Source organism: Cyprinodon tularosa, unplaced genomic scaffold (genome assembly GCF_016077235.1).
Source record: "Cyprinodon tularosa strain WSP-4 unplaced genomic scaffold, ASM1607723v1 ctg410, whole genome shotgun sequence".
Lineage (NCBI taxonomy): Eukaryota > Metazoa > Chordata > Actinopteri > Cyprinodontiformes > Cyprinodontidae > Cyprinodon > Cyprinodon tularosa.
Genome location: NW_024039131.1, coordinates 617,331 through 644,258, shown reverse-complemented (window position 1 = coordinate 644,258; position 26,928 = coordinate 617,331). Strand labels below are relative to the sequence as shown.

Below are 26,928 nucleotides of genomic sequence, written 5' to 3'. Positions count from 1 at the left end.
CCACGACGACAGCAACACCAGGAGGATTTTGCACGGCATTCAGAGGATCACAGGCTGCAGCTGATGCTGACTTCCTAAATGAACTGAACAACTTCTTTGGAAAGTTTGAGGCACTAAACAGCACTCCAGCAGTGAAAGCTGTTCCACACCAGGGGGAGGAGGCACTGAGGAGAGTCAACCCAAGGAAGGCCCCAGGGCCTGATAACATACCTGGGTGGGTGTTCAAGGAGTGTGCAGATCAGCTGGCTGTTGTCCTCACAGACATTTTTAACACCTGGCTTGACCGATCCATAGTGCCAGCATGCTCTAAGTCTGCCTCCATTATTCCAGTCCCAAAGAACTCTCAGGTCACCTCACTCAATGATTACCGGCCTGTCGCACTGACTCCTATCATGATGAAGTGCTTCCAAAGGCTGGTTACATCGTCTCCAGTCTGCCGCCAACATTCAACACGTTCTAGTTCTCCTACGGACGGAACCGCTCCACTGAGATCGCATCTCTGCTGCTCTCCACCTGAGCCTGGCACACCTGGAGGAGAAGAACACCCAGGTGCGGATCCTGTTCCTGGACTTCAGTTCAGCTTTCAACACCACCATCCCACAGCATCTGATGGGCAAACTGGAACAGCTGGGCTTCAATACACCCCTTTGCCATTGGCTGCTAGACTTCCTCACCAACAGACCTCAGTCAGTCCAGGTCGGACAGAACACCTCTGATGTCATCAGTCTAAGCACAGGTTCTCCTCAGGGCAGCATCCTGAGCCCCCTACTGTTCACCTTGATGACACACGACCGTGTCCCCAGGTTCACCACCAATCACATGGTGAAGTATGCAGACGACACCACTACAGAGAGGAGGTGGAGGAGCTGGTGGTGCAAAGATAACAGCCTGATCCTGAACATGGAGAAGACCAATGAGATCATGGTGGACTTCAGGAAGAACCGGCCTAACCACGCTCCACTGCTCATCAACAGCTCAGCTGTAGAGGTGGTCAGCAGCACCAAATTCATCACAGACACCCTCACCCGGAATGTAAACACCACCTCACTGATTAAAAGGGCACAGAAGCGCTTGGACTTCCTGCAGAAGATGAGGAGAGCCACCTGCCCCCACCCATCCTCACCACCTTCTCCAGAAGCACCATAGAGAGCGTTCTGACCAGCTGTCTCACTGTGTGGTGAGGCTTCAAAGCATTGGATGCAGGTCCAGCAGGTTCTTCCTCACTGCCATTAGACTGCTGAATGATTTGTAAAATGGGTTATTGTATTGTATTTTATTATATTTATTATATTTTATCATTATAAAAAAAATTATAACATGATGAAAATGTTACAACTGTAAATGTACAGTCATATGTTTGTATTACTGTTTTTATATATCTTTTTTTTTTTACTATTTTTCAAGGCTGCACTTTAAAAAGAAGATGAAATTGTCCAGAGTTTGCTGTTCCAAACAAAATGTATTTTTGTTTTACACTTGTGTAAACAAAACGACAAACAAAATCTGACTAAAGTCTCAAGAACTAGCAGCTTAAATAGTGGCAGAAGCAGGTGGATCAGATAAGCAGTAATGAGAAACCGGGCAGAGTTAGACAGGTGAATGAAATGAGCAATTAAGCTAGCCATCAGCACCACGATCTTCATGCATGCGACTCAAATCTCCATACAGGCATCTGGAAGCTGTCATTGACATCAAAGGTTTCTATTAAATACATTTCAGTGAGAGTGTAAAATACTTTTTCCCTGCACCATTTCACTTTATTACACTATATTTCTGGACATCTATGCTTTGATTTCTTTGGATGTGTGGATTGCATGGAGTGTTTTCGACATCTTGTGAAAATGTGACGTCAATGGCGCCTCTAGAAATATATTTACTGAGAAAAATGGTGTCTTGTTCATTTTACAGAGACACTGATTGCAGCAGCACAGCTGAATTTTCTGAGCAGGATGGAGTCGCAACCAAATAAGTGTTTATATTTGTTAGGTTTATTCTTTATACATCATGTGCATTGTTACTTTATTAGCCAGATTAGAGAGTAGAAGGCCTTCCTTCACATTGTGGATGTCACTGTGTGTACGGAGTACATCTAATCAGGGCAGCCCTCGTGTCTTTAAAATACACAGGATATGGGAACATCTTGGAGCCGGACTGATAGAGGAGAGCTATCTGTAATCCTTGGGCATGGATGGCGTGTCAGTTTATGATACGGACAACTAAGCATCCACCTGGTGCAACACATAGACTCATGAGCTATAAGAAGGAGAAGATGACCTTGTTCGGGGCTCAATCTTTGCCAGACACTCGCGGACGTGATTTTTGAGCTCACAGCTGTGCAAGCTCCAAGCATTTTCTCTGTCCTGTAACGACCTGATCTGGAATAAACTCTGTTGCTTTTTTACTCCTGTTTTATAGTCCTTTTTTAGTACTAAATAACTTGCTCCCAGGAAAAGAACCGTGAGGAAGCCCCCGAAGGCTCTTAGCTTAGCAAACAGGTGACCAGCCTTATTTATAAACAAATATAAACAAAAAGTAAATATGCATTTGATTACTAGTGGAGGTAATATTGCACTAAAATTAACAGATGTAAATGCATTTATTGATTTTAAGCAGTAAAATATAAAGGAGAGTCTTTGTTTGAAAATGTGTCAAAACTTAGAGGTGTGCAAACTTTTGCAGAATGCTCTAGCACCTTTTAGCCCTGTAAACATGGTTCCTCTGTTATGTAGATGATATATTGTTGACTGTAAGATTAGCTTAATCTGCTGGTTAGATTCATGTTATGTCAACAAGAAGTTTAGATGAAAAGACGGTAGCTCTTGCGGGAAATGCTAATGTTCGTCGCTGCTTCCAAAGAGGTGTATCTGCTTTGACTTCCAGGTTAGTTTTTGTATTTGGAGTTTTATTTGCAGCAGATTTAATTTGTCCGTTTAGACACGGATTCTGTGCCTGGATCCCCAGATCAGTTTACAGGCTGCATTGTGGGATGACATGTGATCTAAATACCATCGTCCTCCCTCTACACCCTGTCTTTGTTTTTCCCTCCAACTAGGTCAGTGTGAGCGGAGCAGAGTGTTTGCATGTGACCCATCCAGGATTTCTGGCGAGTTTCCCATTCCTCCTAAAACAACTGTTGGGTTAATGAACACACAGCATGGCACGACACGTCCCCATGGGCATTAAGGACATCCAGTGCAGCTGCTGGAAGCTTTGATGCGCTGCTGCCTATTGTTAATCATTTCCCACAGTGTCATTAAAAGGACAGATGTCACAAAAAGAGCTCACTTCACCGGCTGCATGAAGTATGAGATAAACCAAGCAAACAACCTGCAGGACATGATACCAAATACTGATTTTTCTAAATCAAGAAAACCCAATCCTTCTTCTCACCTTCTCAGCAAAGCAAACTTTTTCCTAATTCAACTCCCATCTTTTTAAGAAACGTGTTTCACTGTTTGTTGGACAAGTTTCTCAGGAATGATAGCAGAGACGGAAAATCACACAAGATAAGTCAAAGAGCCAATCAGGAGCAGCTGGGTGGTCTAAACTCAGAGAAGCAGACTTCAGCTTGAGTGACAGTTTTCCGCTTGGTCCTAGTGCTTGACCCGCTCCTACTGGCTAGGGTTCACCAATGTTAACCCATTGAGACATCCTGAGAAAGAGGCGTCTCTTCTGGAGATTCCCTCTGTTCCCACTCCAGGCTGATCCAACTGACAAAAGCGTTTATATGCTGAGATGTCCAACATGTCAAAGAATATCACAGTCCTCCGTTTGCAGCTGGCAGGCTGTCATTGGCCTGCACATGTGGTCTACCCCTTTTGTGGCGTTCTGATCCATGATAATACTTAAACTTTATGGATCTCATATTAGAAAAATTCACTGCTGCATTTAACCCAACCCATTCTCCAGCTCCTGAATGCAGACAAAACAGAAGTTATAGTCTTTGAAAAAGAAGCTGATTAGTCAGTCACTTCATTTGGATGGGATTAAACTGATTTCAGATAATAAAGTAAAAAATCTTGGTGTTATTTTTGATCAGGACCTGTCATTTAAATCCCATATCAAAGAGGTTTATAGAATTTCCTTCATTCATCTGAGGAACATTGCAAAAAAATACGCCCGCTTTAAATGAAGCAAAAGGGAAATTAGACCAATGACTAGAAAACAAAGAATGATCAAAGGAAAAACTAGAGGAGATAAAGTAACAAGCAGGAATAATAAAACTAAGTAATTCAAAATATGATAAAATTCTAATCAGTGAAAACAGAAAAACAAGCTGAAAAACCAAATTTAAAACTAAACAGAACCCAAAATTCCAGAACACCTTCTCTGTTAAATCATCTCCTGAGTTCCTAGAGGAGTTTTTGGAATAAGGCTAACCTAAATGAAAAACTAAACTCCTTAGAAAAAATATCAGAAGAGTGACTTCAACCTGCAGCCACCTCAAGCAGCACATCTAACCTTCATTTTCCCAGGAAGGACATCCCTGCAATAAAGAGTCAACTAAATCATTTGTGGTATAAAATACTTTAATAAATACATTTTTTTGTGATAAAATACTAAGTCAACAAGAAAACAAAGTTTTTAAAAAATATGTTTTTTACAAACTTGAAACATTTCTGAAACAAAAGCTTCTTGTCTAACATGACATTAAGTTTAAAATTAAATTTAGGTTTTCATCCGTCGTCAATATTATCAATGTTTAAAAAAAAACTTTCCAGACACAAACAGTGACATTAATGTTTGACATTTTCCTATAATTGCTAAATTAATTAAGTTGTTCCCTTCATTGAACCAAGCAGAAGACGGAGGGACTGAATAAATCTGCCATTAATAGCATGAAGCTTCTCTGAGGTGAGGATGTTGCTAAAGGGCTCCTCATCATCCTGAAGTGCTGTAGATCTGGAACAGCTAGAGGTTATAAAGCAGATGTGCTTTGATCTTTTCTAGAAACCTCTGATCCGTAAAATAGAATCAGAAATATTAACTTTATTCTGGTACAAGTAAGATGTTTTGGTGCCATAATTAGTCCAAGATAAAGCAGCATAATTAGCATTATTTGAGCTACCTGGAAATTAAATCCCCCTGAGTGAAAATCTTCATCTCGAAACATCTTCAACTAGGTAAACCCAGGTGTTCCACATCATGATGGTGCTTTCCCCGTGCTTCACTCTGGGAATTAAAGCCTATTTTCTTTTTTTTATGGCACTAGTGGCTCGTTTTTTCGACACTAGGCTGACAGGAAAGGGGGTATGAGAGACGGGGAGAGACATGCGGGAAAGGACCCGCGTCGAGGACTGAGGCCTCAGTACATGGGTCTCTAAACACTGAACCACCTGCACAACCTAACGCCTTTTTCTAACTTGCTGCCAGAGTAGCCACAACCTGCAGTGCCTTAAGAGTAATAGTCAGCTGGGGGTCTTTATGCTGCTGGTTTATTGCACTTTAAATGCTTTTTGTAACCTTTGAAAGTGTTTTAAAGTAGGGAGCATTAGATACATCAATAAATAAATAAATAAGCCTTTCAGACATTAATTCCAGTCTAACATGGATGCAGCAGAGCCTGTGATGAATGGTTGGTTGAGAGGCCAGCGTGTTTTATCCTGCTTCAAAGAGGAGGACGTAAAGAGCGTAAACATCACATTTCCTCAAAAGTGGCATAGGTCTGGTGTTTGTGTTGGAAAAAAAACAAGAATCCATTTGAATTACATTTAAAATCCCTTCAATGGTTTCAGACATAAGGTCAAAAATGTAGATTTTGGATTAAAGACTCAGGAGGGGATGAAAATCTTTGACCTTTATGTCGCGGACCAAACTCAGGTATATGAAAACTGATGAAGTAAAGATAAGATGACATAATTCAGCAAAATACTTAAATGAAACACAATCCTGTATGAATAATCCGGATTAATCTTTAAAAAAATGCTGAAAACAAGTAGAAGAAAACCTCACAATAATAGACGGAATGACAAAAACTCTAAATTAAAACCTGCTTGCTGCAAAACAGAGAATCATTTAACTTAGTTTAATCAAATATAAACACCCATTTCTGTCTTATATACATGACTTTGTACACAAAGAGGAAACAAGCCTTTGATGCAGGAAGTTTGTTCCCTTTACGTCCATTCAGAGACAAAAACACGGAAGGCACTAAAGAAAAGGGCTGAACAATAGGGGAAAAAAGTCCTATTTTGAAAGGGCAAGAACATTAAACTAGAAAATGAGCAAAAAAACTAATGTAAGAGTGTAAACAAACAGAAAGCGTACTGAGCATGTGTCAGCAGATCCTCTGCAGCCAAAACAAAGTGAAGGTTTCTGTAGGGTCAGGATTTAACCGTAAGCCATGAAACCGTCCAACTAAAGACTTTAGCTTTCCAGAAACACAGAGTATTTTTTTCATGAAACATGTTTGATGATTCACGAAAACCTCCTTGTTGGAAATAGAGAACATTAATAAGTCTTTCTACACAGGGAGAATTAAAGCTGTCATCTTTGCTTGTGTGGAGTTAGGAGGTCCCTGAAGGCCCCACGCCTCCCCGCCTTAAACATGGTGGTCCTCGCTGAGCCTGGTGGAGTTTTTACAGCGGTTGTCTTTGGGGCTGTACGCTGTCCGATGCGGCGCCTTCACTGGAATTCTGCACGTCGTCCAGATCCCCTCCCCCTTTATGTTCAAGCTCCTGTCCTGAGCCCCCACTAGGGGGCGCTTATGTGGCAGAAGCTCATCTTCCTCTGGCAACCCCTTCAGCTGCCACTCCTCTTCGTCGCCCCTCTCACGCGTCCTGCCTGATGGGCCCATTTCTTTCTTGCATTTGTACTGAACGTCTTTGTCGCGATTGTCTTTATGGGCGTGGCTCCGCAGCGGCTCCAGCTGGTTGTTAGTGGTAGCGTCTGCAGACAGTCTGGCTCTCTCTCGCCCTTTCTTTCTTTTCCGGGTCCACCAAACACAAACAACCAGGCAGAAGATCCACAGGATGCTGAAGACGACCCCCAGCGCCGGCACTAAATAACCTACAACAGAAGAAAACATAACATGTAACAACCTGATGGCCACTTTTCATTTTAGGAAGGATGTCAGTGAATAAATCAGGATTATTATGGTGGAAACTATATACAGTTTAGAAATGTTGCTTTTTGTTCAGCGTTTCTCGTCCTGCTGAATTTTGATCACAAAGTGTCCTAAAGTCTAGACTACAGAGGATCAAATACAGGCCAGAGCAGCTTCAGTGTCATTAGCAGCTAATGGTTAGCTTGGTGCAGAGGTCATTTAGGGCAGGTCCTCAGGGCTGCTATCCTGCGGACTTTAGAGGTTTTATTCTTCAACTGATTTCTGTTGATTAACAGGCTTTAGCTTAACTTCAATCAGCTGAGCTAAAGCAGCTGTAAGCCCTGCAGGCCTGAGGACCGACCCTGGACATGCCTGATGTAGGAGTCAGGTCACCGATAGAGAGGCAGTGGTACTAGTGTTTGCATTTGTGTGTTCCCATGGCCGGCTGTTCCCCATTAAGCTTTTTATTCAGCCTTTTTGATAACCTCGCCTGTTTAAGTGTGTTTTTATTTCCATTATCGACATAAATGGGCCTCACTGCTAAAGTTCTGCTCTCCCAAAAGGCAAAACCTTTTCTAAACCAGCTAAATAAACTGATGGCACAATGTGTTCACCTACCTCCATATCATTAGTTCAACTGTAACACCCAGCTGATATTTTAACTAGTTCAAAACTCCTGAACAGACATCATTGGTTGACTAACCCTTAGTAGGAACAAGTTAGGAACTACTATGATAGATCCGCCCCTTGTTAATGGGGAATACTTAAAGCAGGGTTCTTACAGCATAAGGCAAGTTAAATTCAAGACTTTTTAATGCCACTTGAAATAAAAATTTAAGACCAAATTCACAAGAAACACAACAAAAACCTGCTTGCAACAACTTTACCCAAAGGTTTATTTTAACATAAACCACTGCACTAATGTTTCAAATTTTGAAAAACTTCCCATACATGAAAAAAGCTAAAAACACACAAATGACAGATATATTTTAACAACCAATAATGGCGAGCCGTTATTTTTTTATTTTTATAAAACGATTTAAAAAATTGTAAATTTTTACATTTTATTTAGATTACAAAATAAATCGTAATAAAAATAATCCTATTTATGATGTTTTAAAAATTAAGACCAACGAAAGACTGATTTCAGACATTTTAATACCAATTAAGGCCTTAATTTTATTTTGAAGAATTCAATGCCTTTTAAGACTTTATAAGGACCCGCGGGAACCCTCTAAAAGATGGACCCGTTCCCGGTTCAATCTGCATGTTTTCTAAGCCAGTACAAGGCTTTGTTGGTCCACTATAAAGCCTGGAACTCAACATTAATTCTGACATTCATACCATTCTCTATCTAATCTACTGGAGCCGCTGGACTGATATTACTGATAAGTGAATAACAGGAAGAAATAACAGAAAAGGGGGCTGCCATGGATCACAGGGTGCCTGCAGGGTTTAACACCTGATCCAGATGTTTGGAGTTTATCATTGGAGACGAGCTGAACTGAAGCTGGGAGACATCTAAACCATCAAAGACACTGGTCCTCAAAGACTGGCTTTGGACAAGCCCTGCCATGCATGCTGGACTCACCTTGAGCAGGACATTTAACCCGCATCTCCACACTGGCTTCCACCACAGCTTGAAGGAAGGTGGTGTTGTGGTATTTTGACAGAGTGCCAGTAATGGCACTGGTAGCCCTCTGGATCTCCTCACAGTCACTGTCCTCTGATTGGCCGTCGTTTTCGAAAGACTGCAGAGAAGAAGGCAGGAAGAACCATGACGAAGAGTTCAACCCCTAACCCTTTCAACAGTGGGTCCTAAAGTTAGCTTTGCTGCGCTAACTGTCAGACTTCAACAGTTCATGGTGACTAATGGTCTGGTTGGAAATGGTAATCATCTCAAAGACAGTAAAGTCTGCTGTGCTGGTAAAAGTCTGCCAACATCTTTTTCAAACTTGATCAGATGCAACTTAGAGCTTTTCTAGTTCTCACTTCAGATGCAGGTAGAGAGGCTTCAGTTGCCTTCTGAATTTCGCCACATGTCTTTAGGCAGTGATATGTCATAACAGTGAATTAATTCACAGCCCTGTAATAGAAATGGGGCTATTTGATCTGGTCCAATCTTCTATAAAACACATTGGGATGTGCTGTGAATAACCGCTATAGAAATAAACTGAATAGATTTACAGCCATTCCTCCGGATTTAAAGCCTTCCTGATATTTTAATACAACTTTAGCTTATTAAATTCCAGGGTGAAACCTTTACTGGATAAAGGTCCTGGTCTAGTTACAGGACATTTCAGGGGAAGAGAAAGCTGTGTAACCTTCAAACTGCTCCTCTAAGATGAGTTCTGAGATGCTGGTCCAGGCTTTACACCCAGAGAAAGTACCGTATTTTCAGGACCATAAGGCGCACCGTACTAAAAGGCGCAGTCTCAGTTATGTGTGCCATTACTGTATTTAACACACACATAAGGCGCACCGGACTATAGGGCGCGGGTTTTATATACCGGTACATGTCCTCTACTACGTTTAAATACCTCTACTGCGTATTTAAAAATAGAGCGGGAGAAAAACTGAGTATGATTGTGCTTTATTCATGTATTTATTACAAAGTATTAATCAAACCCATCAAAGTCATCATCGTCTGTTTCTGAATAAAACAGCTGCGCTAAATCAGACATGCCAATTTCCCCTTCTTCGCTGTCAGTCACTTTCCGTGCCGTGCGGCTCCTCGGAAAGGATGCCGGCTTTTGCGAAAGCTTGAACAACAGTGCCAGCAGACACGTTAGCCCAAGCATCTACAATCCATCCGCAAACTGTGGAGTAACTTGCCCGGCGCTGCCTTCCACTTTTCGTGAAACTGTGGTCTCCGTCTGTCACCCATCGCTCCCACGCCGCTCGCAGCCTTACTTTGAACGGCGGGTTCACACCGATGTCGAGCGGTTGAAGTTCCTTTGTCAGACCTCCCGGAATAACAGCGAGCACAGCGTTCATTTGTTTCACCTTGTATTTCAGATCGGCTGTGAGATGGACACGCATGGAGTCACTGATTAACAGCGATGGTGATGCGTGGAAAAAAACCACCTGGTCTCAATCCAATCCCCCTTTAACGTTCTCATGGTGGTCTCAACAACGTCCGCAGTAAGAACACACATAGGGCGCACCGCACTATAGGGAAAAAAAAGACGTTTATATTCACCTTATAGTTGCGAAAATACGGTACCTGATTAGAGACACGTGTTTTTCTCTAGCTAAGCATTGAAAGGGAGAAAACAGACAGAATTTACCCAATTTAGATCTAATGGACCATGTCTGAGTTATTTTTGGGTTTTGTCATCGTACAAACGGGTAAAGCATCTTCAGTGTATAGGTCCGGGTTCACTATAGTTCATTGAACTTGAATGTCTTACTAGGTGACCAGAAGTCTCTGATGCTCGAGGACAGTCCCCCTTTTTGGACATCCTGTCCCTGAATAAATCTGTCCCTGGAAATGTCCCAGATGTTACCGCTTTATGAACGGGGGGGGGGGGGGGGGGGGGGGGGGGTTGCCTGTAGATGGTTATTATGGGAGAATGAGCTTGTTAGCAGGTTGTTCGTTGTTCTGGTAGCTGGATGCACTTCTGTTAACGTAAGGATGAGGAACAGAGCAGCTGATCCATGTTTGTTTTATTCCACGGTCACAGTACAGAGCAAAGAAATTAACTCCTGCATTTAACCCATCAGCAGTGGGCTGCCATTGTGTGGCGCCCAGGGAGCAGTGTGGGGTTAAGGGTCTTGCTCAGGGACCCAGAGTGGCAGTCTGTGGGGCTCTGAACCACTGGATTCGTAGGTCTATGCCCTGACCACCAGGCCGCCACTACTACCCCAGGTTTGATCCCAGATTTAAATAAAGGGCTTCAATGTGATTGATTGAAATAAAATGTAACTGCAGGGTTTGATCCTTTTCATCTGTCATGGATCATCCTGGGATCAGGAACGTTTGGGTCTTTTGGAGATCTAGGTCTGGTCCAAGGAAAATCCTGGAGATATGGCAGCAATGAAATCTACATAGACATAAATGAAATAGACTGATTTTCCTAGCATCTGCTACGTGCTCTTTCTATTTCTGAAGACAGCACCTTAGAAACCAGCTCCTCTCTGACACCAAGGTTATCAAAGTGTCGGTCTAAAGGTGAGTTTGTGTTGTAATCACCATGGCAACCTCCACAGCATCACTAGTGGTGTAGGACAGGTCACAGAGGATGTTCAGGGCTCGGTCCACAGCCAGCGTCTGGGTCACTGGAAGGTAGCGCAGCTCGGAGCAGATGTTCTCCACAGTGGTGCCCTGCCACACACACCCAGGCACAGTTGAAAACTATTGACACCATCACAGTCTTTGCTTTTCTGTCTCACTCAAATGTTTGAAATTATCACAAAAAAACACAATAACTAAAAAAAGATGTTATGAAGGTTTGTTTTTAAAACTTTTTTTTTTTGGAAAGCTCTCGTTCTGTGTTTGACCATTTCCTTTCCGTCTGCATGTGGTGGTAGTTCGTCCAGAGAAAGACTGTTCTGTCCTCACCTAAACATCATTTTCTGGATCTTCTCCAGACCCTCTTCCTCCATCAGTAGGGTGGTTCACCCGCTTTAATTTCCGTTGTCAGTCACATGGAATGGACTCAGAGTGAGCCTCATCCACCCTCTAGAAGTTTCTTATGGTCTAAAACCATAAGTTTGATTTACAATGTACCAACAAAGCTTTACTTTGAACGAGTTCCACAGCGACTTAATGAGGTGATTAAAAATGGCTCCACTGACTGGATATGAGACTGTTTGTTTTTGGATTGTAGAATCTCAGCTGATAAATTTTTATCTAATAGATGAAGAACTATTATAATGTTCAGATTACACATAAATAGATGAACTGAAGAAGGAATTAGCCTAGGGTTAGGATTCACTGGGAGGTAGAAAGACCCAGTCTATGGGACTGATAACGCTGGGCTGTCTCTAACTGGAGTTGGTCAGTTTATATTGGTTCAGATGTTGTTGGGTTTGATTCATATCTGGATCAGGGTTCTGGGCTGTCTCTCTGCTCCAACACCTGTAGGTCTAACCCTCACCTGGGGCACTTTGTCCTTGTCATAGATGAGCGTGATGCGAGCACAGCTGTTGTCCAAGTAGCCACTATTAGGCTCAAACTGAGTGTGCACTGGAGTGGGGGGGTCTGGTACCGAGCACACACCCCACTGGTGACATGGCGGAGAGAGGCAGGTGAGAGTGGGATGTTGGACACAGTCTAGGCCTTCAGGACAGGACTGATGGCCGACGCCTGAAGCTGGGACGGCTCTGGGCAGGATGCAGGGCCGGCGGCCACACCTCACCTGGAAGAGGATGGTCAGGCTGCTTTAGTAGATGGCACAAACATTAAAGGAAGACTAATCATGTTCTCCATCAAGTGTATTTGGGTTAGTCAGTGAGACCTTGGAGCAGAAAACATGGCCGCCGATACACTGACAGGCGTTACACTCCTCCTCCCAGCGGCTGCCATGAGGATATAGCAGGCCAGCATGGCGGCAGGACTTCCCAGAGCCGCTGGCTAAGAAGAACAAAAAGAATTAAAGGCCGGATCACATCGGTTCCAAAAACAATCAGCATTGCCACAGAATCTAAACCAGAACAGATAGAGGATTTTAATAGGCTTTTATTAGTAACATTATGGTAAATATGTTAAAAGAAAATGCAGCAATAAAGGCTGAGGGATAGTTTCTATGCCGGCTGAGGCAGAGAGGCGATTCAGAGATCTGGGCAGGATCTTCTACACAGATTGATAAGCTGATCTCTATGTCAGATTTTGTTTTGTATTTTCCTCCAAAGCGGATGTGCTTTACTTTGTAACCGTGTCTCTCTTCCTGTCAGACCAATGAAATTGCTGCCGAAACGCTGCGTCGCTCCGACTGAAATAGACCTGAGCTCTATCTGAGTTGGAGCTACGCTGCCCCCTGCAGGAAATCCTCCCCATTGACTTTCGATTAGCGCTAAACTTCGCAACCTCTGAGAGACGATTTTCTGTTAGATCGGGCTCAAAATCCGATTCTATGTTTTCTGGCCTTTAGTTGTCAACATCAGAGCCTCCTTCAACCAATCATCTGATAAAAAATTGTTTCTGCTTTAGTCACACAGGGGGATCAATGCTTCACATCAGTGGCTGATGCTATTAGAGCCTCGAGATTTTCTAGAGGGCCTACAGGGGCCGAGTTTGTGGGCCCCGAGCTGCTATGGACCTCCTTTAATGTTTAAGCCCTAACCCTCCACTCAGAGGTCACAGCAGGAATGAAGTACATGCTGAACCTCTGCGCTTTATTCATGGATGTGACCTCCCCACCACCTCCCTGCACCTCTTCTGGTCCCAGTCACCAACCATGTAGACTTACTCTGCTGACAGCGCGGTCCAGCTCGCCCAGGAGGACAGATGCAGCGGTAGGCAGCGATCTCATCGATACATGTGGAGCCTTCTGCGCACGGAGACGACTGACACTCATGTATATCTGAGGAACATTTGGAGAGAAGTAAAGAAACCACAGATTAGGACCTACAGGCTGATGAAGAGGAGACCCAGAATACTCAAAATGTGCCACATCTAGAGGGCTGGACCCTCCAATGAGTTTTCAAATGATGATTTTATTAAGAGAAGCAATCAAATGAAAGATCACCTGGTTAATGACTTTGGTCTGGTAAAACTGGCCTGATAACAACCTGACTTCAGCAATAATCTGTCAGTTATTCACAAACTCTCCAAAGACCGGAAAAATTCACCCAGAAACAAGCAACAGATTAAAAGAAAGAAAAACTGAAAAACTAATTTGCTGACATCACTAAGATAAGCTAACTTTGGGATGGTACAGAACTACAGTCAGAAAGGAAGAAACATGCAAAAGAAGCTTTCCAGGAGATGCAGAAACAACCAAGGATCTGCATCTTTGAATGATTTGAATGTCATTGCTCGGTAGAAGGTGGCTCAGGAGTGCTGCCAAGTGAACAATACGATTCTAGAATTTGCAAATGGAAAATTTTTGCCAAATATATAAAAGCCAGAGAAACACTGAACCTCTAAAGATTTTTAGATGGATTCTAAAAAAGCTGCTCTGATGTACTAGCCTCGTGAGACCATCCTAATATCGCGAACTTTCAAGATTTCACTCGCTAATCAGTCTGGAGACTCTCCGTTGAAGAAAATTTGGAGCCGTTCACCAAACGAATGTCCAATCAGCGTTGGCTTTGAGGCGTGTTGGGGTGTGATGCAACGAGAAGCGCGACAGTTCAGTCTAAAGAACATGGCGGCTTCAGCCGATGAAACTAGCGTTAGCGTGGCTATCGAGCAAGTTTTATCGGAATTACAGATTATTTCTTCACTGAAAGAAGAGCAAAACACTGCTCTGGAGGCTTTTCTCAGAGGAAAAGATGTTTTTGCTCTTCTCTCCTCTTCGTCGTCGATCTGTTACGTCATATGCTTCGTTGATCTGATTGGTTTATTTAGCCCGTCTATCACCAACATAGGCCAATCAGCTAACCAGTATTTTCGCCCCTTCCCAAAATTACTTCAATGGAAGGTTCCCAGATGGATATGCGGAGCAATTCCATCTGGCGGAGTCAGGTTACTGATGTAGCTCAGGAGGGCTGGTAATTCAGGGTTCCCAACCTTTTCCTAACCAGGTCCAACTTACTCATTCCTGGTTCCCAAACTCCAACACCATGAACAAGACAGAGGCGAAATAATGTTCACTCAGAGCACTCAACAACAATTAGTGAAGCAGGGAGCAATGCCATTAGCTGCATCCGAACCGGGCTGCAGAACTTTCAGTGATCATGTCTTTTTATTGCGCTATAGTTTATTTCTATAGCACCAATTTACAACATGTCATCTCAATGCACTTTACAGTTCACCAGATCATCCAGTCAGATTGATTCAAAGTTTTCTATCTTAGGAAAACCAGTTGATTGCATCATCTCTTTGAACAGGAAATAACCTCCAGCAGAACCAGGCTCAGTGTGAGCGGCCATCTGCTGAGGCCGACTGGGGTTCAACGAGACAGAAGCAGACATAGAAAAAGAAGCACAGATAAAAAAAAGCAACTGTCAACCAGCTCCACAGGCGGCCCCGTCCAGGAAACACACAGCCAGGCAGACGAGCTCCGAGCCAGCTCCCATGTCAGACGATGAAGAGAGCACATCCAGTTAGTCACAGTCAGAGAAACAGGACTACACTGAAAAAATAGGCCAATCTCCAACATCTATAGACAAAGGTGTTGATGGCAGACTGGCAAACTTGTTCCCTCTGCAGCACTATTCAGCGACTGTTATTTCTTCACATTTTATGCCAGGTGTCAGCACAAGATCCAAAGTATGAAGATGAGAATGACTATTCACACACACAAACATATATATATATATCAAATAACCAAATGTTAGGACACGCCCTCTCATTCAAAGAGTTTTCTTTATTTCCATGACTATGAAAATTGAAGATTCACACTGAAGGCATCAAGAATATAAATAAACACATGTGGAATTATATACTTATCAAAAACGTGTGAAACAATTGAAACAATCTAGAATATATGTCTTATATTCTAGATTATTCAAAGTAGCCACCTTTAGCTTTGATTACTGTTTCGTAAACTCTTGGCATTCTCTTGATGAGCTTCCAGAGGTCGTCACCTGAAATGGTTTTCAACCAATTCAACCAATAACAACAAAATACATGTGTGTACAGGCGGTGATCCCAGTAAAGGTCAACAGGTAACAACCTGCTATGTCCATTTTTTCTCCATTCATCTACCTAACAAGCTCTGATTACGTAACAACAGGTGGTCCAGCAGCAAAATGACTGCAGCTGGTGACATTGGAACGGATCCTACCCCTGGTATGTCTTATTGATGCAGGAGGGAAACACGCACCCACACTTAAAACATTATGTTTAACTATTTCAAATGTTTAAATTAAAGATATAATGAACTTTTTTTTTTTTTTTAATAAGTTGGAGTCTAACATTTGAGCTAATGTTCAAATCATTCCTCATTTCTCATCCTCCCTTAGCACCGGCTGCCTCTGGCGCTCTGACCTTCTGATGTAGCGCTACCATCTCCCATCTGGCCGCCTCTGCCGTTTTGTTGCTCTGTGCCAGGGCTCTTGTTCTCACTACTCCTTTCTGAGCTTCTGTCTTACTTCAGTGGAAAGCAGCTCTAATCAATCCTAGAATCCCTGAACTAGGAGCATCTCTAAACGATCTCCTGGATCCAGCGACACTGGCAGCTGTGTTCAACTTTCCAAAACAGATGAAGCACTGTGACTCACGCAGTAAAATCCAGCCCCCTCCTTCTGAGGAGAAACCAACAACGAGCAGATCCGCTGTGCTAACTCCTGCTGCTTATTAGCTAAGGAGTGGCCTAGTCAAAGCTTGGACTTTAAACCAAATCAAATATAGTAAAATAACAGACTTTTTGAACCAATATGGTTAAATTGATCTAATATCAACGTGATGAAATAAAGCGTTGATGAAGGAGAAGAAGGGCAAAAGCAGAATGAATCCGCCTCCTTCAGCTCTTCTGACCTGTCTGGAGAACATCTGAAGCCGACTTACTGGTGCGACAATCAGGTCCAGCAAATCCCGGGGCACAATTGCAGCGAAACCAGTTCACTCCGTCTACACAGGTGCCGCCGTTGTAGCTTGAAGGGAGAGAATAAAAAAAACTTGTTCAGGAACATTTTAGTCACACAGTCAAAGGTCTCTGCTAGAACAGAAATAGATTTAGCAAATACTTCAACTTTCTCTTTGAACAGGGGTTAGTTTGAAATCTACTGTTCTGGTCGCCTCTCTGAGGCTGATGACACCATCAGGAGAAGCAGCTAAAGCTGAAGAACATTCCCAATTCATACCCCCATCCCGCCAATATGACCAGTTCAATGCTGCACTGGGAACAGCAAGACTAAGAAAAGCATCAACGTGTGTAAAATGGAGCTGTTCTGCCTTACCAAGGGTGGGGGCTGCAGTCATCCATGTCTGCAAGACAGAGGATGATGATAAAAGTTAGACAGTCTTCAACTAAGCTGTGATCAGAAATAGACTCTGACTATGGAAACAAGAAGCACCAGAGTTCAGACAGAAACTCAACCTGCTCAGGAGAGGCTCTTTAAACATCTAAAAGTCGACTACTTTAACAGGGCCGTGAACGCAGCATCCAACAGAAACAGAATTTTTAGACCATCCCTGGTATTACTGTTTAATTGCAATAAAATATAGATATAGCAGCAAAGGGCAAAAGACCCAAAACTATATCAGCCAATTACTGACATATCAGACCATTAATACCATATCAGGACATTACTACCATAAATCCTACACATTATTATCACAGATTTCGTAGTAGAGTTCAGGACCAGAGGCATCTAAGGCTGTTTAATGACAGAGCTGGTGAGAAGCTCTGGTGGAAACCAGGACAGCAATTTGGGATCTGGGTGGGTGAGGTTCGGGTGAGTGGGTTCTGGGTGGTTGGGGTCTAGATGGGTGGGGTCTAGGTGGGTGGGGTCTAGGTGGGTGGGGTCTAGGTGGGTGGGGTTCGGGTGAGTGGGTTCTGGGTGGCTGGGGTCTGGGCGGGCAGGGTCTAGGTGGGTGCGTTCTGGGTGGGTGGGGTCTTGGTGGGTGGTTTCTGGGTGAGTGGGGTCTAGTTGGGTGGTTTCTGGGTGGGTGAGGTTCGGGTGAGTGGGTTCTGGGTGGATGGGGTCTAGCTGGGTGGGGTCTGGGTGGGTGGGGTCTAGGTGGGTGCGTTCTTGGTGGGTGGTTTCTGGGTGAATGGGGTCTAGTTGGGTGGGTTCTGGGTGGGTGGGGTCTTGGTGGGTGCGTTCTGGGTGGGTGGGGTCTTGGTGGGTGCGTTCTGGGTGGGTGGGTTCTTGGTGGGTGGTTTCTGGGTGAGTGTGTCTGATGGATGTCGGGGACCTACTCTGTGCACAGGTGGGCCCCTCCCAGCCATCTCTGCAGATGCAGGTGAAAGGTTCTCCTCCTACACAGGTTCCTCCGTTCTCACATGGATCCACATCACAGCTGCTGTTCAGAGCTGAAACCAAAAACCATCTCATCATCTTCTGGTCCAGGTCGGTGCGTTTAGCTAGCTGGATCAGACTGTGGCCCACCTGTGTTGCAGGTGTTTCCTGTCCACCCTGACAGGCAGCGGCACAGGAACGAGTCTCCATGATCATAACAAGTTCCTCCATTCCTGCAGGTGTTGGAGTCACACTGGCTCTCACCTGGAGGGTGGAAGGAGGACACAACCTTCTGTCGTTGCTCATAAACATCGACTTTCAGCCCAAATGAGAAGAGAAACTAAGGAAAAAGGCGTCTCAGCATCTCTGGTGGCTGACTGACTCCAACTAGGAACACCTGAAAGGCAGGAATGAGGATCTGAACTCACGTAAGTGGCAGTGTTTTCCTTTCCAGCCGTCCACACAGAGGCAGTAGAAATCATTGAGCAGATCCACACACTGGCCTCCGTTCTGACAGGGGTCACTGCTGCATTCGTTCACATCTGGAAGAGCAGAACAGAAGGTCAACATAAAACTCTCAGACTCCACCCACTGATGATCTCTTTCACTTCCTCCACACACCAACGGCTAAGCTAGCTCAGCTCTGCTAATGAGTCAGAACCAGACCAGACCGGGGTTTTGGTTCGAGCCCAAACCCCAGGGCCTCAGAGCGAAGCTACAGAAACACAGGAAACTAGTCTATAGGAAATATAGACCAGTATGAGGTCAGAGGGAGTTACTGGGTTTACTAGGTCACGGTTTTCTATTTATGAGCCTCAACTAGTTCAAATCAGGAAGAAAAAAAGAAGAAGGATTTTTTTTGTTAAAAAGGTCAAATTAAATTAACATCATTATTATTAAAACAAATGAACACCATATCTCATATTTTTATCTTCGCTTCTTTCTATAATATGGGTAAACCCTTCATAATGAGAGATAAACCGTTAAACAGTGAAAGTCGAAGCAGTGTCTGGAATCGTGCAGCCACGTCCACTCACCGCCGTCACACAGGACGCCCTCCCAGCCGCCCAGACACACACACTGGAAGGAGCCGATCCCATCGATGCACGTGCCTCCATTTTTACACGGAGACGAGGCGCAGTCATTGATGTCTGCAGAGATGGAGGAGGAAAAACATTCATCTTCTGGGTAAAACTGAACCCAACTGAAAAGATGGCGTTTCATGTTTTACCACCTAAGTTTAGCTTCGACTTAGACTCAGCTTTATTAGTCCCTGGGATTACTCCTTTAGGGATATTCTGTTTCCAGTAGCTTATATAGAGTACATAGAGTTAAAGCAAGACGCCATTAAAGAGAAAAATACAACAGACAATAGAAAAGGAGTGTTTATAGTACAAAGAAGCATAAAATAAGAAAAAAGCTGTAAAGTCCTGGAGGCTTAAGTCCCAACCAAAGGATTGGTTGGGACTTAAGCGATGGTAGATCTAGAAGGACTCACTCTGGTGGCAGTAGGTGCCAGTGAATCCTGGATCACAGGAGCAGCTGAAGTTCCCGGCAGGCAGGCTAATGCAGCGACCGTGGGGCCCACACACGTTCGATGAAATATGCCACACTTTCTGCTGAGGATCATTGGTTGCTACGGCAACGGTGCAGCTGTCAATCACTGTGGGTGCAGTCAAGAAAAAGGGTAAAATCAGCATGGCTGCTGGTATCTGCTGGTGCCTGTGGATCTGGTAGATACCTTCACACTGGTTGGTCTTGCAATGGTCCTTGAACTGAGAGCAGGTTTTACCCTCATATTCATCAGGGCAGCTGCAGTAGAAGTCACCTGCCATGCTGTGGCACCGGGCCTGGTTTTTACAGGGGTTGGGAGAACAAGGATCCCTCTGCACCTACAGAAAAACCAAACTTCTATAAGAATCAGTGGGAAACATCCAACCTGCTGATGTCCTTCAGACGGAGCTCCAGACATTAACATTCACTGTATTCTCATTATGAGTTTGTATGAAATCGTACGAAAAGTTATGCACCGTAATTTCGTACGTTTTGGACGTTTTTTTCGTCGTATGCGCATGCGCATCTTACGCACCATTTAAGAACATAGAATATAAATTAGCCCTAACCCTGACCCTAACCCTAAGATATAAAACAGCAAGCAACGTAGTTAGAGACATGAATAAGTGATTATTGCACTGTTTTTCCCAGCTTTAAGTCCGTCCGCGGATCTGCTTTTTTTTCTGTCTGCCAGCGTATGCGCACTGATCTGTTTTTTGAGGAAAAACGTCCAAAACGTACGAAATAGTGTGCATAACTTTTCGTACAATTTCATACGAACTGATAATGAGAATATGTTGTAACATTAGACGCTCCAATAACCCCAAATCATCTAGCCCCTCCCTCTCTAGTGGGTGGGGCTTAATAAGAAAGATAATAAGATAATAAGAACATGGTTTGGTGTTTTTGAGCATCTATAATATCTACATCTAGAGTCACTCCCTTAACTTTGCTCCATTCACTGAGCGACCACGGTTTTGATGAAAAGATCATCAACGTTTGGAAAAATGCACAGAGGGAAAAACAGCCTCTCCTATCCTGACTGTGACCCATAGCTCTGCACTCCTCTACCCCTCTTTATCTCTCTGATGTCACCACTGATCCTGACTCTGGAGAACTTATTGTCATATTGTCATAAGTCGCTTTGGATAAAAGTGTCTGCTAAAAGCATAAACATAAAAAACATGCTTTACTCAGAGTAAATTAATAACTCAGCTCATCTGATGAAGGTTAGGCCGTCACATGTTTGCAGATGTTAATCCTCTGTAGAGCGCTTTAACGCTTCATATCATATAATCAGTTACCTTTGTTAGAAAGTAGTAGTTTCTTTACAATATGACCACCTGTAAAAGGAGTAATTAGGTACTGATTATATTTAGTTACCAGAATAAACACTTAGGGGGCGCTCTTCAATCCCATCTACTTTATTTATGTAGCAAATTTAAACAACAAAATGTTTCCAAAGTGCTGCAAATGCAAAAAGGCAAGTATAAAACAATAAATATAAATAAAACAGAATAAAAGTGAGTCTTAAGACAACATCTAAAGCATTCCAGGGTGCGGGTCATACGTATTATCGGGGGGCGGAGCATTCCACGGCTTAGAGCCGACAACAGAGAACGCTCCCTTCCCTCTGGTTACCGATTCATCTTAGGAGTAACGAGCTAGAGCTGGCCCTCTGACCTCAAAGCGAGCAGGGGACGTTAAATCGGGACGAGGTCTGCAATGTACTAAGGTGCCAGTCCATTACAAGATTTTAAAACAAAGAACAATATTTTGAAATCAATTCTAACCCTAACAGGGAGTCGGTGCAAAGGTGCAAAGATTGGATTGATGTGTTCACCTTTTTTGTTAAAGTCGTGCAGCAGCGTTCTGGACTAACGGCAAGCGGGAAAAATATTTATGGCTTCTGCCCTAATAAGGGGCATTGCAGTAGTTCAGACGACTTAAAATAAACGCATGATCCACTTGCTCAAAAAGATAAAAACGGCTTAACTGTGACAGTCTCGGCTCTCTTACTGGTCTGATCAACCATTCATCACACCTGCTCCACTGCAATCAGCTCTTACTGGTTCCACCTGTTTTCACCTCATATAAACCCTGTGCAGATCAGCTACCAGTGCCAGATTGTCTCTAGCCACCCGCATGAGCATTCCAGCATTTCCCCTTCTGATTGCCTGTCTGTTGCCCGACCCGATTCTGTCCTTGGACCTGCCTACCAGCCTGACCTGTTGTTGCCTTCTCGTTAAACTGACCCAGCCTACTTGTGAGTATCGGTTTCCCCCTAACCCTTGTGAAATCTCTGAGCCTACCTGTTAACAGATCTGGACCGGACCTGGACCTCCTCTCTTGGATAACCCTACCTGTACAGGCGCTGGATGTCTGTCTTTATGTGTATGGACCCCGGGCCTCTCTGGATCATGCCCCCTGGATAACCCTGAATAGAGTGCATGCCTGCCTGTTGGCCGCACCAACAGTAACCCCCAAAGCCCGGACCAAGTCGGATCCCAGTACTGGACCAGCCCTCTGACATCTAGTCGGTCCCCCAGGCATTGTAGCCCCGCAATCAGGTTAGTGAAATAGCTACTCTCACTCTTACCCGTTACCATCAGCTGATCACTAACCTGTTGTCTCTGCCACAGGACGTTTCCTGCTTTGGAGCGAGCAATGCGCCCCCGAACCCCTGCTTTAGAGTTATTTTCAATAAAGCATGTTTCTAACGTCACTGACCTGTGCTGGTTGAATTCTGGGTCCAGTCCCTGCTTGTTACATTAACTTTGAATAACAGACGAAGATGATAAAAAAAAAAATCCATTGATCTGTTTATCAAATTTAAAATCGTTATCTACGATGACGCCAAGGCTGGTGACTTTGGAAGGCAAATCTACGGTGGCCCTGAAGTGCAAACTGCAACTACAAATCTAAAAGCGCAACTACATTAAGGAAATCAAAACTACATAAAGCAAAGCTTAACTACCCTGTTGCTTTGTTGTCTGAGAACAGAATGGGAAATAAACACGTTGCATTTAGAGACGTTTTTGTCTCATCATGATCGTAAAGATTTGGTCACGCTGCTCACCTCACAGGTAGTCCCGGTGAAGCCTTGTGGGCAGTCACAGACAAATCCCTCCAGGAGGGTGCGGCAGCGCCCACCGTTTCTGCACGGACTGCTGGAGCAGCCATTTTTTGGAACCTCGCAGTGCCGACCCACATAACCCGACTGGCAAACACACTGGTAGCCTCTGGCGGTGTTCTGGTGAGAGACAGAGAGTGACTATTAGAAGGTGACTAAAAAGGCCAAAAACCAAAACCATATATAACTGCTCCAAGAAACAAACTGAAATATTGAGAAACTTTTTACTAATTGGAATAAATAAAGCAAAATAATGCTACGTTCAGATGAAGCAGCAGGAGCAGCTAGTTAACATGCAAAGTCTATGGTTGACGCACATCAAGGCGCAGCAAAAGGTTCTGCAGCGTCTAGAGCAGCAGGAGCAGCGCATCATGAGCTTCTAAGCATCTGACGCGCTTCAGAAGCAGCAGCTGCTGGAATTGGAAAAATTTAACTTTAGCTGCTGGACGCGCCGCATCAACCAATCACAGAAGCTGATCTAGGAGCTGGCAGGGAGACAGACACAGCACTGCTGATGCAGAGCGCTATGATCACTCCTCTGAAACAGTTTATTAATGCCTAAATTAACTTAAAATGTAGAAACCTGCCGGCAAGACATGGACCTGGTGCCTGCAGGTTGTAGCATATAGCCTACCTGAAAAACGCTAACATCTACTTCCAGCCGCCACGAACAGTAGCAGAAAACCCCTAAGAGGCGACCGGGCCTGAGGCAGCTGCTGCTGGGGATTCCCAGTGACAGCGCACCGCCGGTATGTGGGGGACTGAGCGGCTCCCAAAGAGAAATGATAAAGGCAGGATGGTAATCTGGATGAACTGACTGCACAGACCATGTTTTCAGATGGACTTTCTCACCTCAAAATACATTCAAACTACTTTTTACCCACTGATCACAGCAAATATAGTAAAGCCGCTCTCTGGCATTGAACAGAGGAGCAGCAGAAGCATCAGACACACTTTACTGGACGGCTCACCTTAATGGATCAGAAATGAAGCAGCAGAAGCTTCCAGCACTTAGCGCTCTGAACATAGCATAATACAAACATTTATTTCTCTTTTATGAATAATTGTTGGTGAAATCTCAACTTGATCACAGCGACTAAAATAGTGTGAAATGGAGGCTTATTTTAGTTTGAGTTTCAGTTAGCTTCATTTAGATCATATCAATTCTTTTCAGTTTATTTCTATATCTCCAATTCACATCATGTCATCTCAGGTCACTTTATATAGATCATTCAGTCAGATTGATTCAAAGTTTTCTATCTAAGGAAAACTAGTTGATTGCATCGACTCCTTAGCTCTTCAGCAATCTCTCACACTAAGCATGCTTGTAGCGACAGTGGAGAGGAAAAACTCCCTTTTAACAAGAAGAAACCTCCAGGAGAATCAAGCTCAGTGTGAGCGGCCATCTGCTGAGGCCGACTGGGGTTCAAGGAGACAGAAACGGACATAGAAAAAGAAGATAGATACAAAAGGCAACTGTCAAAGACGTAATCTTTTGAAGTTTCACAAGACACGTCTGTTTCATTTCCACATATCTAAAACTCAGTCCGATCCTGATCATTTACAGTATCAGGGAGAAACACTATTGTAGTAAATCCATTAAAATCTTCCAAAACATCATTCTTACACTTTACAGTTGTTTTAATAAGATGTAACAAAAACTTCCTTATAACTATACTTCTTAAATCTCCTGTCCAGGGGTGATGCTGAGAAACTAGTCGATGCATTTGTTACTTCAAGGCTGGACTATTGTAATTCTTTACTATCAGGAAGTCCACAAACTGTAGTTAAAAGCCTTCAACTGATCCAAAATGCTGCAGCCAGAGTTCTGATGAAAATTAATCCTATCCTAGCTTCTCTTCATTGGCCTCCTCTTAAATCCAGAATAGAATTTAAAATCCTCCTTCTCACATATAAAGCCTTAAATGGCCAAGCTCCATCTGATATCAGAGATCTGATTGTTCCTCGTGTTTCTAACAGAGCACTTCGCTCTCAATCTGCAGGTTTACTAGTGGTTCCTAGAATTTCTAAAAGTAGAATGGGAGGCAGATCTTTTAGTTATCAGGCTCCTCTCCTGTGGAACCAACTACCAGTTTTAGTCCGTGAGGCAGACACCCTGTCTACTTTTAAGGCTAGGCTTAAAACTTTCCTTTTTGATAAAGCTTATAGTTAGAGTGGCTCAGGTTATCCTGAGCTATCTCTATACTTATGCTGCTATAGGCTTAGGCTGCTGGAGGACATAGGGACCCCCTTTTCATCATTCTGCTTCATTCTATCTCTATTCTCCCAATCAACTTGCTTTTTCTCCTAATAGTAGCTTAATTTAGCCTGGTTCTGTTCAGCTATGACTTTGGTCTTGAAGGAGGCATCAACTGCGATCCACCTGGTCCTGTCTCTCAGTGTTTACCTCTGTCTCTCTCTGAGACTGGCTGAGCTCTATTGAGACAAACTGGTTCTGCTGGAGGTTTCTTCCCATTTTTCCCCGAGTCTTTTTTGCCAATATTGGACTGAGAGTTGATGTCCCAGAGCTAGATAATATCCCAGCAAATACGCTTTCAAGTCTACTTATGTATAAAACTTAATTGGAAATGGTTTTAAAAATTAAATCTTATGCAACGGATATGAAAATGGAGGTAAGTAAGGGAGGAAGGATGAGAATTAAGCAGAGAGAGATGAAAGAAGGAGATGAAAAGGAGGGCAGGTGAGAAAAAGAGAGAAAGAAAAGAAAAAAACAAAGCAGACAACAGAGGAAAACCTAGAAAACAACAAACGACACTAATCACAACAACAGGAAGCATCCCATAGACACCCAGTCAATACATGTTCACAAACATCAGGAGAAAAACCTATGAAATTATTTATCAGGCCTATAAATGTTGTTATTTGCAGCAAAGTATTCAGTATAGGTGCGCATACTCCTATACTAAACCCCGGGTTGACGTCTGTGGTAAATATGCTGTGCTCTTGTGTATAAATGGTTTATATGACTTCTTCAAAAGAAGAATATGCTCAGACATCTCAGGCACCCCACACTACAGGGAAAGAGCAAGGGCACCATATGAATGGTGGTACCTTTCTGAGATGGGTTGGCTAAAGCCCCTTACCAATGAGGGGCCAGCCCTGTGTGGCTATGGTGCTGAGGTACCAAGGGACGTCAGCAGGGACCTCAGATGGACCTCCAGGGCCCAGGGACTCAGGGAACCCCTACTAAAAGGGGCCCAACGAGAGACCCCACTAGCCAAGAGAAGCAGCCACCAGGAAATAGTTTTAACCCACCAAAGTACCCAGCACCACACGTGGAGAAAAAGGTGGTAGACCAAGGTACCATTCACTGGCATAGGGAGCTTAGGATGGTTTAGTAGATGGGGTTGCCACTCTCAACTACTGGACAATCCTATTAAGTAGACAGCAGAGGTGGGGACTCGAGTTTGCGACTCATACTCAAGTTGCACTTAATTCAAAATTATAAACTTAAATCATATTTAAGGACTTCAGACTCGACGAGACTTGCAATTTCCGACTTGTGAACAATATATTTTTTTTAAGCGTTTTTTGTTTTACTAACTTGACTGATCGCCGCTCGCCTTACCCACACACAGCAGAGGTAAAAAAAACAAAAAACGCAGAGGGGCCGTCAAACAGTCATGTAGCACTGACGTCACTGACCAGTTCAAGATAATGATCATTCCATAGATATAATAGTGACCTTTAAGCTATACCGTCTCAGTGAAGGAGATGAAAACACAAGGAGAAACAAGCAAGCATGCAAATAGACTTGAGACTTGAGCTCTCAAGACATGAGACTTGACTTGGACTCGAGTTCTCAAGACTTGAGACTTGACTTGAACTTGCAAAAAATGACTTGTGAACATGTCTGGTAGACAGAGACACATTCACAGGCATCAAGTCACATATTTCCACTCAGACATACAGACAAATAGATGAAGAAGAACAGACACTGAACCCATCCTTAAACTCCTCTTACATAATCCCAAGTCGAGGTAACAGCCCCCACACCCAGGAGGAGATCTCCAGCCCTCTGGGTAAGCCAGGGACAGGCAGCTATGGCTATTAAGAAAAAAGAAATGGCTAGGATGGTGCCCCACCTGCCCCTCACCATCACTTACCCTGTCCAACCCTCATACCCCCCATAGCACTGGTCTATTGATGGTTCAGACTG

General features: G+C 43.7%; 1 protein-coding gene across 2 annotated transcripts in view; it reads right to left on the bottom strand.

The window, feature by feature from the left end:
- Positions 1-6,326: 6,326 nt before the first annotated feature.
- Positions 6,327-26,928, bottom strand: part of LOC119792148 (protein jagged-2-like) — a 72,562-nt gene continuing 51,960 nt past the window's right edge. The window contains exons 11-25 of one of the 2 annotated variants that reach the window (XM_038298640.1): positions 22,695-22,868; positions 19,803-19,947; positions 19,560-19,724; positions 19,099-19,212; positions 18,490-18,603; positions 18,212-18,325; positions 18,022-18,135; positions 17,057-17,084; positions 16,665-16,750; positions 13,459-13,572; positions 12,508-12,623; positions 12,148-12,408; positions 11,241-11,372; positions 8,637-8,796; positions 6,327-7,008 (exon numbers count right to left, since the gene is read on the bottom strand). In XM_038298640.1, coding sequence (XP_038154568.1) covers positions 6,542-7,008; positions 8,637-8,796; positions 11,241-11,372; positions 12,148-12,408; positions 12,508-12,623; positions 13,459-13,572; positions 16,665-16,750; positions 17,057-17,084; positions 18,022-18,135; positions 18,212-18,325; positions 18,490-18,603; positions 19,099-19,212; positions 19,560-19,724; positions 19,803-19,947; positions 22,695-22,868 — 2,304 coding nt within the window. In that variant the 3' untranslated portion in view covers positions 6,327-6,541. Of the gene's footprint in view, positions 7,009-8,636; positions 8,797-11,240; positions 11,373-12,147; positions 12,409-12,507; positions 12,624-13,458; positions 13,573-16,664; positions 16,751-17,056; positions 17,085-18,021; positions 18,136-18,211; positions 18,326-18,489; positions 18,604-19,098; positions 19,213-19,559; positions 19,725-19,802; positions 19,954-22,694; positions 22,869-26,928 lie in introns of both variants that reach the window. The other variant, XM_038298638.1, reaches the window with a different exon arrangement.